The sequence below is a fragment of the Macrobrachium rosenbergii genome, chromosome 17, assembly GCF_040412425.1.
Source record: "Macrobrachium rosenbergii isolate ZJJX-2024 chromosome 17, ASM4041242v1, whole genome shotgun sequence".
Taxonomy (NCBI): Eukaryota; Metazoa; Arthropoda; class Malacostraca; order Decapoda; family Palaemonidae; genus Macrobrachium; species Macrobrachium rosenbergii.
In genome coordinates, this window is record NC_089757.1 from 5,982,989 (window position 1) to 5,993,990 (window position 11,002).

An 11,002-nucleotide genomic window follows, 5' to 3' on the forward strand; every position below is an offset into this window, starting at 1 on the left:
GGTTCCCCAGTTAATCAACCTTAAGGTTGGAAATCATAGGGACTATTTAGGGAGTGTGGGATTTCCAGAGATTAATTCATTGTTCTGTAGCCATCAGGAGTGTTGACTGAAATAATCTAAATCGTTCTTATGAAACATGTTTTTTCATTTGTGATGTAATATTCCCCCCCCTTGCGTGTCCCTATATCTCCTTGCATGAAGGTTTTAATGATAATCTCTTTCTCTCTCCCCCTCTCTGCAATTCGACCTGAAAGTGGATGCCCTGGACCGTCATCGTCAAGGACGAAGATAATAACATCAAAGTCGAAGGACCTTTGGGAGACATCTTGCATACACTGGCAAAATATATGCGATTTGAGTAAGTTTTATTTCGGAGGTCGACCAGACATGTTGTACGGTGATCCACAGCCATGTTGAAAACCCTTTTTATTGCTAATAGATTCTAAGTGTTAAAAATTGGGGATTTCTTACTCTATTTAATCTCTTTTTTTTTATTTATTTATTTTTTTTTTTAAGGCCAGGGGTGGGTAACTCGTGGGGCACTGGGGACTTCTTTGCAGCACGCAAAACCTGAGGCTCATCCTGAGAAATTAACTGATAAATCTAAATTATTTTATGTGGCAACCACACGTCTCATTGCTGGGAAATAAACAAAAGCCATCACTTTTTCTCCAGTTTTGAGTTGATCTTTTCTTCCAAAAATTGGTTAAGATTCTCCACTGCTTGGTGTAATATCTAGTCTTGTAGGTAAAATAATTTTATCTTTCATTAATTTTTTATGCATCATTCATAAGGTATTAACATCAATAAGAGGATTTCTATAATTTCTTATAGGTTTACTGTGATTTGATCAATAAAACGATTATGAGATTGCGCAATGTAATGTTCAAAAACGCTAAAAAAAAAAAAAACCTGGTTTATCTGACGAGAAATTAAATAGTCAAAATTATTGTTTACACTTTTGCTGATGCAAAAACAGCGTCTTTAAATAGACCAACTAGAATTACACTTAGAGGGTGATAGACAAATCCCAATATTACAATGACACCAAATAATTTTATGTTGTCCCCAAGATTAGGTTGGGAATTGATCAAATTTTATATAAAAAATTTAGGACAATTTGGGTACGCACATTTATGATTATCGGTTCCTAGTGTAGGCTGCATAATACGTCAGATCTAGATATGCCTATAAATTCTTTGGTATTACGCCGTATTTCCATGTTATTTCAATGTACATGTATAACAAAAACCAAGATACTTATAAGTTTTTATTCTTTCGTATTGCTACAATTACTACTACCCATTTCCTTCATAGCTTGCAAATGATCAATTAAAAAAAAACAATAGAATCACCTTTTCTTTTAAACGTTGCGCTGGACCTAACACCAATTTCCCGTCCCTTTTACGCAGTTACCAGGTGATCCAGCCCCCGGACGGCTACTGGGGGATAGCATTACCAAATGGAAGCTGGACAGGAATGATTGGAATGGTTCGGGATGGGGTATGCTATGCCAGTCGAGCTTTTCCTTCCAAATGCATGTTTAGCTGTTGGTGGTTTGAAAAACTGAGGCTCAGATTCCTGAAACGCTTTATCTGTCCGCGTGGCATGCAAAGTATCTATTAATATGTCCCTGTTGCTCAAGCGTGTGTGTGTGTGTGTGTACATGTTAACGTATACAGATATACTTAATATATATATGTGTGTGTACACATTTATATGTGTATATATATACAAATGTATATATATATATTAAGCCTTTTCCCTATCAGGCTGTTGTCCATGCCTCATTCATACTTACAATGCTAAATCGAAGACGACCCTCTTGTAAACACAGACGCGCGAGAGCACATACTCACACACACACACACACGTATATATATATAATTGCTGATATGTGGGGTCACTCCCTTCGCACCAGTATGCCATTGCACAGAACAATCGATAACATTCTTCCTCTTCATTTTTCCATAGGACGTTGACTTCGCCCTGGGGCCGTTCATCATCTCCGATGAGCGAAATGCAGTCGTTGATTTCACAAGGACTCTGTACTTCGACGGAATCTCCATCCTGTCGCAGAGGCCAACGATTAAGAGCAACATCCAGGGGCTTGTAAACGTGTTCTCCTACGAGGTAAGCTATTTTGTTCGTCTAGTTCAGTACACCTTATCTTTTAATTTGAAAATTTTAAATTATGCTCAACGAATAGCTGCTCGTAAAGCAAGTGACCTACTGTTTTTGGTACCTATGAATGTATGAAGACCAATAATAATTAGAATGGGTTCGTTTATTTACCTAAGTGAATGTTGAAAGTCATTGATATATATATATATATATATATATATATATATATATATATATATATATATATATATATATATATATATATATATATATACATACATCCATACTTGTGTGACCTTTATTCATACCTGTCTCTTATTTCAATCAAGAATTCCCTTGTTTTCCATTCATGTTATCAGAAGTAAAGTATACGTATTTTTCATGAGGTAACAAACAGTTCAGCACTTTTTCTGGCAGTGTTTATAAAAGCTCAGTTTAAGATAACAAATTTGGCTATGTCCTTCATGTAAATCCTCTGACTTTGTGATAGATATTTTCCTTTTAAACAGGTTAATATCTGAATCATACGTATAATGTTCACGTCTTCGTTTAATTTCTTTAATTCATCCAATACTGTAATCTCGAGAAAGTTTTCTTTTAAATTTGCGAAGAGCTGAATGACATGGACTATACTCATCTTTCGTGTGCTATTTTCTATATTCTGGAAAGAGAATTTTAGGAATCTTCTCAGCAAACCTACAAACTTTAGTGGCAGATACTTTTTCACCTTCCACATAAAACATTACTTTATCTACCCTGTGAGCGTTTTCTAAAACATTCGGTAACTTTCTGAGGAGGTTATACAATTCAGAAAGTATAACCATTATCAAGAAGCCAAGTTTAGTTTGTTTAGTAGAGATAAACAGGTTTCGCGTAAGTTATCGACAGACACAAATGTTTCCGTGAATTTTAGGAAGAAATTGATGCTAAAGTGAACCCAAGACTGGGTCTTTAAGTATCTCGGTATCATGTATACAATGATTTCCGCCATAATAATGAGAAATCTTTTAAGTTAATGTCGGGAGACACTCGTCTATTTCGCCATCATCCATAAAAAACAATTTAATGATCTCTATGTTGAGAAGTATCTCCGTTTTTCCCAGTTATTCAAGAAATTAATGATTTGTGTTGGCAGGCGCTCAAGAAGTTGATGGCGCCATAGGAATTTAACTGTATCTTCGGTAATCTTTAAAAACGAGTGGTTCCACGATAATTTATGTACGGAGGTAACTATTTGCTCATAAACATTTGAGGGTTTTGTGTTTCTATGATGGTTTATGTAGGAAGAAAACTCTGCTCGTTTATCAACATTTAAGAAATTCACGATTCTTTGATTTTTATGAGGGGAGGTAGCTCTTTGTTCACAGCATTCAGTAAATTAATGACTCACTGACTTCTTCCATAAGGAATTATATGCATTCAACCAGGAAAAAGGTGAAAAGAAATTACTTGAACCAAGCGCTTTCATGTATTTCGATACCTCATTCGGGTACAGGTTTTTACCTTTCTCCTGGCTGAATGCATATATGATCATCACACGTCTCCAGTGATTTGTTGCAGCAGGGAATTACCTTTGTCCCTCAGCATTAAGGAAATTAAGGACTCTGTGTTTTTACATGGGGAAGCAACTGTTTTACCAGCATTCAAGAAATAATTCTATAATGTTTTCTGTCGGGAAGTCACTCTGTAAGTTCATCAGAGTTCGATATATTAATGATTTTACGTTTTACGTAGGGAAATATTACTGGTTGTTCGTCAATAGTCAAGAAACTTTATTTTATTATTTTTTATGTAAGGCGTTAACTCTTTGTTCATTAAAATTTAATAAATAATTGGTACGACGCCATGTACATTGGGAGGCATCTTTTCTTTCGTAAAGAATGAGATTATTAAGTGTAAAAGATTTTCTAATATTAACCCATGCGGTTGATTACCTCAGCAATCATGAGTAATATAACATAAGATTAATATTTTGGATAGTCACACCAGCCAAAAAAGTATGCACATACAAACACATACGGAAGACGTGGATGAGAAACAAGAAAGTCAAATTAAATTTTCTTGCACATTCAGAGCTCATAACACGATCTCCATAAACGACACTCTTCCAAAACATCAGCAAGAGGCCTGCTCAGACTTTCTATGACAACTGAAATCCTAAAACTTTGTTGGACAAAGCCCACAGGAAATCTGAAAAGTGGGCATTTTTCTTACATTCGCTATATCAGTTTACAAGCAGTATGGAATTTCAATTTCGAAAGAAAACATCAAACACTTGAAAGTTTTCTTCTGTTTGTTTGCGGTTTGCCTTTGTGGATTTTCAGATATTTTATTTCATAAAGAAATACATGGAAATAATTTTTGTTTGCAGGTATGGATTTTGATTTTCTCGTCTATGGTGGCTGTTGTTCTTGCTATGCTGTTCATAGAAAAATTTGAAGGAAAGCTGCGTGACAACCCAGCAAAGAAGAGTTTCGCCAGACCTCTGATGTGGCCCGTTCAGACTCTTGCACTGGAGAGTAAGTCGAAGGCCGATTTACTGGAGATGAGATCTCTCTTTTCACTAATGGGTCTGCTACCACCTCTCATAGCTTCATCACGACCAATTCCCTTTTGTTAATTGCTGTTCCTCAATTAACGTCTGCACCATCGTACTGTGATGCAGACGTTTCTAGACATGTATTAGAAATTTTTTCTCTCTGTTTTGTTTTTATTTATTTATTTTTGCAATTTTAAGAGGACGATTAGTATTTTTTGCTGTTCACGAACTTGTATAATTTTCTTAAGTTGTATTATGCTAATTATCCATTTCAATTCGTATTTCCCATGGCATGAAATTCATGTAAAATTGGTATCAGCGTTTAAGGAAGAAAATCCCATTATCAAGAGTCCCATAATAATTTTTGAAAATATATTCTAGCATCAGAATGGCTCCCCCAAGGCAACGCAGGGAGGGTTCTCGCAACGGCCTGGCTCTTTGCTACGCTGATCATCACTTCGTGCTATAGTGGGATTCTCACAGCCATGTTAACAGCCCCTAAAGTGACCATCCCAATCGACTCTTTAGAGGACCTGGTGACACAGACTAAAGTTCCCTGGAAGCTGCTCTCAGCATCGTTTCTCTTGCCCTTTCTCAAGGTGATTGTACTTCTTTCGTTACCTTCCATTCACTTCACGTCATCTATCAGGACGTCTACCAACGTTTCATTTATGTGCACACATTGCCCAAGAAAAAGCGTAACCCTTAGAAACTTTATAATAATTTTCTGTTCGTTACCACACAACCTGCATTGATCGTAATGTGAAAACATAGTGTTTTCGTATTTTTTTTCTTATGAAAACATGTTTCCATAAATACGTACATATAATATACGTGTTTATACAGGTATACACGAGATTACAAAATTAAAGTAATTAAGAGGCATCATTCGAAATTATTTAAATTGTCCAGACTTCCCGTGGCTGAATTATGCATTGTTTTACCTCAGATTTTTTTAACATCAAGAACATACCTTAACTATAATAAAAGAAATCAGATCAGCTTAAAACACTTGTTCTCAGTTTTTGGAAATCTGGTGACAAAATGAAATTGAGACTACTAGATAATTCACAGGTGATACCAAACTTTTACGAAAATTAACAATTTTATTGAATACATTCAATCGATTTAATTGTACTCTACGCGTTCTTAAATGAGTTAATCTACACATGTGCCAAGATATTCATGAAGTACACAATGAATTGGACTATTTTCCCGCTTAACTTACCATTAAAATTTTAGTTAAGAAAAACATCAACTATTTGTGACGATGAGTTGTCGATTTCCTCTGAGATTTGCATTACAAAACAATTCGACTGACTTTTCAGGAATCGACTGATGTGTACCGTCAGAAGGCCTTTTATGGATCGTCAGGTACCATACCCGACTGTTGGGATGGTCGAGATGCCATAGCCAGGGGAGAATATGCCGCCCTCTGTGGAGAAAATACCGCAAAAAAATGCATTTCGTGGGACTACAGGTGAGAATACAGGTCTTCTGAAGCTCAAGTCATAGTTCAGATATTCTCAAAAAGGTCTGTGGCTTTCGAAGATCTATCAGTATTTTCTGGGAGAATTGATGACAAAGGGACTTCACTCTGGGTGATGGTCTTTACGTTTCAAAATGCCACTTAATTACACTATCAACGTCAATTATACAGCAGTATGCTTGTATTCCTCGCACTTTTTCTTGCCTAAACGACTACTTTATTAATTTTCTTTTTGTATGCTGCAAGATCTTATCATTTGTTCTGTTACTGCATTTTAAATAATGCCTCTCTCTCTCTCTCTCTCTCTCTCTCTCTCTCTCTCTCTCTCTCTCTCTCTCTCTCTCTCTCTATATATATATATATATATATATATATATATATATATGTGTGTGTGTGTGTGTGTGTATGTATATGTGTGTATATATATGTATATATATATAGAAATAATCAACACACAATCACGTGTGGAACAGAAATAAATTTCTGACACATCAGGATCAGATCAGGATTTGAAAGGCAGGGCGCTGCCCACTAGGAACCCAGGTCTTTCAATTGAAAGACATGGGTTCTGATCCTGATGTGAGTCAGAAATTTATATATATATATACTATACATATATATATATATATACACACACACACACACATACACACACACACACACATATATATATATATATATATATATATATATATATATATATATATATATACATATATATGCATATGAATTTGATCTGAACTTTAAATACTCAAAAGTTTTATTATATTTCAGCACAACGGGTCGATGTCACTTGTACATAGCACGAACGATGGTTGTAAACTACGGTCTGTCCAACGGCCTGATTTTCCAAAAGAATTCAAGTTATCTGGATGGAGCTAATCGAATGTAGGTACTCTTTTAAAAGCAATGACGAAAGGTTTCTTAAAACATCATTTACTTGAATGCCATGAACACATATTTTTGAGTGTTACTGACATGTTTATAGATACATGGATTGTCGAATATGCTTATACATGCAAATGTAAACAAGTGTACGTAACAAAAATAGGTGAATGAAATATTTTCCTTTTCTTTAGCTGGTCTTCAGTTTGATCTGACACCCATTTACAGCTTATTAAATTAGAGGTGAATTTTACCGGAATTCAAACTAGTTGTACGAATAAGAGTCATTTCTTAACCAGTATCAAACCCAACATAAATATGACTGAAATAATATACATATATAATGCAAAATTCAGCATCTTCGCCCTGAGGGAATCTGGGATCTTGGAATACTGGCTCAGCCAGACAGTTACCAACACCTCCCAGTGCATGAAGCCTCCTACAGCAGACAGATCGGAAGGGGTAGCTCCTCTGAATATTGAAGCCTTCGGTGGTTCCTTCATCATTGTAGGGTTTGGTTAGTATTAAAAGTTTAACTTTGTAAAACCACTGATGTATAGTGAGTGTATGATGAGTATGCAAAATTCAAGGTTGGGGTCACAGAGTCAGCAGGAAGCATTGGTGGTTGTAGTAAAATACAAATATAGAATAAAAGGAGTGGAATGATAAAATTGGGAGGTCAATTAAGAGATTAGTGAAGGTAAAATAAAGAGTATTTGCAGAATAGAAGAGGTGATCACGTAGAAATAAACATGAGGATCAAGTAGACAATAAGGGGAATTGAAATTTTGTATGTATAAATTTTGGATTAGATATGCGTTAATTCTTCAAAGAGAAAAGGAAGCTGTTTAGAAAATCAAATGTAGAAAGATAAGCTAAAAAGTAGTTTGATCTTGGAGTAAAAGATGCAAAGGGAGGGATGCTATCTGACGAAAATTCAGTCCTCTGTCAAAGGGGCAGTATTTTGAAGTCACTGAATTTGGAGGATAGAAGAGAGGCGTCATGGGATGATGCAAGAGTGGAAAGAGTCTGTTTACTTTTGAGAATGTTTGTAAAAGTCCTTTTGAGAATATATGGAAAATTATTAATACATTAAGGAATTAACACACCAGAAGTTTGTGGAATTACAAGTGAGATGTTCTGGTGCAGTGTTGACAATGTTACTGAGTGGCTGACCACGGTGTGTAAGGTATGCCTAGACGAGGGAAAGGTTCCAAAGCAAAGGGTAAGATGAATCCAGGTATGTTCAGATGAAGGAAAGTTTCTAAAATGAATGATTACTCTTTTGTATAAGTTTAAAGATGATAGAGGTGTGTGCAAGAGCTACAGGAGTATAACATTACTTAGCGGTCCATAGAAGGTATACGGGAAAATTTTGGTTCAGAAAGTAAGAGAGATGATTGTAGTACTGATAAGGGAAAAGCAATGCTGGTTTAGACAAGTTTGTGGATGTGGATCTAATCCTCATTTTGAAACAGTCGTGTGAGACTTGAGAGTGGAGTTAAAAACTATATTTGGTATAAAGTTAAAACTATATTTATATATATAAATGGATCTATATATATATATATATATATATATATATATATATATATATATATATATATATATATATATATATATATGCAGATGGGACATAGGGAAACAAGAAATAAGTAAAACATCGAAAACTAAATATGTAGTTTACCTAGGCCGAACAACAAAAGTGTTAGGCTACTGCACGGGAAATGATATGTTAGTATGTGCCTTCAATCTACAGTATATAACGTCAATTACTACCGCTAGATACGTAAATTATCTGTTGTCAAGTGCTTCGTCCGCAGCAGGATTCTAAGTGGCTTAGACCACTGAGCCGTCCAGGGAGAATCATGCCGCGGACGAAGCACTTTCATTGATAATTCCCCTTGGGTGCAAGTTACTCCCAAAGGATAGTGAATTGGATATCAAACGATATTTGGGGCTTGATATTCGTGAATATATATATATATATATATATATATATATATATATATATATATATATATATATATATATATATATATATATATATATATATCACGTTGGTACTATAGTATATAATGTGTGTATATATCACGTTGGTTATATCTTTGTATCAAGTAAATCATTTTAAAATATCACTGTAATAAAATTGCTATCATAAAAATTACTATAAAAACGTAATCGATTTATGTTTCAAGAATTATTCCTTTAAATAGCAGGAATTGAACTTCTTTTATTGCAGGACTCTTGTTGGCATTTATGGCATTTTTGGGGGAACTGGCTGTTTTCCATTTTTCATAGGACTGCATGAATCTCCTAGAATTCTTTGGTATTCCAGACAAGAGACGAAAGGTAAAAGAAAAACAAGTCTGTCATCTTCAAATAATAAATGAAGCAATTTCAAACCGCAATTTATTTCCCGATGAATGTCTGATCTGTGATGACATTTGATAAAACGTACATGTACGCGCTATGCCTCATTGATAAGCACAAAAAAAGTGAGAGAGAGAGAGAGAGAGAGAGAGAGAGAGAGAGAGAGAGAGAGAGAGAGAGAGAAGAGAGAGAGAGAGAGGGGACAGGCCTATCTTACAAATGGTTTCACCCTGTGATGACTTCATCGAGGCCCTCCCGTCTGTTATGAAGTTTTTAGTTTTTGTTGCGGGCTATGCAGTTTGACGGAGTACCCATCACTCACGGCTAATCTTTTTCCCCACTCTTCCACCCTCTCTCCATCTCAGCTATGATTTCAACAGTCGAATAATAACTAGTGAAAGCAGGTGGTATCTTTTTACACTTCTTATGTCTGCTCATTTGTGAGCCGTTATCACTTGAGAGAGAGACAGACAGACAGACAGAGCAAGATAGAGAGCGATCAAAGATAATGAAATAATGAAGGAGCCGACTGAGAACGTGGACCGAGTTGGCGCAAGCTCTTGATAACTGAATGATTGTGCGTAATCTGCTGTTACTGGACACCCTATCTAACAGCAATGACATGCTGGGATGCGCCACAAAGAGATCCAGAAGGCGCAGCGAGGCAGGGAAGATAGGACATCAAAATACTTGTTTTGTAATGTGCTTTGAGAATAAGATGGCGCTATGCTAACACGGGCTCTTGCTCGTAGGGCAGCCCGTGAGTCATTCGATGATTTAAAAGTCATAAAATTGGCATGAGTTACATAACGGGTATGACTGAAATCCTTTTAAACCCTCAGAAATCCGTTAGTAGGTGAAAAAGAATGATAGCTGCAAGTCCTGGAAAACTGGAAAATTTGATCGTTAGAGAAAAGCTCTATGGAGTTATGATACTGTATTTCGTTTACTCGAAAAAGTTTCTTCGGTGCAATCGAGTTTTCTGTACAGTTTATAATGCTGGATGAAACTCTCAGCCTTGGCCAATGAAACTCTCAGCCGCAGCCCATGAAACTTTCAGTCACGGCCCGGTGGTGTCCAGACGCACGCTCATGGCTAACTTTAACCTTAAATAAAATCAAAACTACTGAAGCTAGAGGGCTTCAATTTGCTATGGTTGATGATTGGAGGGTGCATGATCAACTTACAAACTCAGTTTTTAAGATTTGAGGGCTGACAAAAAAAGTGCAGACGGGCAGACAAAGCCATCGCCATAGTTTTCTTTAACAGAAAACTAAAATAAAAGCATCGATCTTTCAGGAATGGGGTCGATGGCACTCGGCCTTTGTTTGTCCGTCTAAGGAGACCTGTAACTGTAAGTTTAAAGTTGTTTTCTTTTTATCACCCTTCGGTAAAAATAGTATCGACGGTAGTTGAAAGATTTGGTCATTAGACGTTAGGCAGCCGAGCGGGGAAAGGTAAACCAGGGCCAATACAGGTAGGGTCTGTTCACGTGGTGGAGCTTTCAACCTAGCCCGCCCCTTGTCAAACGCCGGTCAGAATGCCGCCTGACTCCATCTCATGTTTAACGTCTATGCTATCCAGTGATACTG

The 11,002-nt window shown here is 36.2% G+C and overlaps 1 protein-coding gene across 1 annotated transcript; it reads left to right on the top strand.

Moving 5' to 3' along the window:
- The first annotated feature begins 257 nt into the window (after nt 1–257).
- LOC136847544 (glutamate receptor ionotropic, kainate glr-3-like) lies at nt 258–9,436 on the top strand. The gene is made up of 9 exons (XM_067119270.1): nt 258–358; nt 1,413–1,503; nt 1,975–2,133; nt 4,496–4,643; nt 5,045–5,262; nt 5,992–6,143; nt 6,927–7,040; nt 7,394–7,554; nt 9,280–9,436. The coding sequence occupies exons 1-9, from the start codon at nt 258–260 to the stop codon at nt 9,336–9,338; spliced, it is 1,203 nt and encodes a 400-aa protein (XP_066975371.1). The 3' UTR covers nt 9,339–9,436.
- The last annotated feature ends 1,566 nt before the right edge of the window (nt 9,437–11,002 follow it).

Bases quoted from the DNA above. Each gene is read 5' to 3' on its own strand.
- LOC136847544 (XM_067119270.1), top strand. From the start codon at position 258: ATGCCCTGGACCGTCATCGTCAAGGACGAAGATAATAACATCAAAGTC. The intron at 7,041-7,393 runs GTAGGTACTCTT...TGCAAAATTCAG, and splicing joins CTGGATGGAGCTAATCGAAT to CATCTTCGCCCTGAGGGAAT. The intron at 7,555-9,279 runs GTTAGTATTAAA...CTTTTATTGCAG, and splicing joins CTTCATCATTGTAGGGTTTG to GACTCTTGTTGGCATTTATG.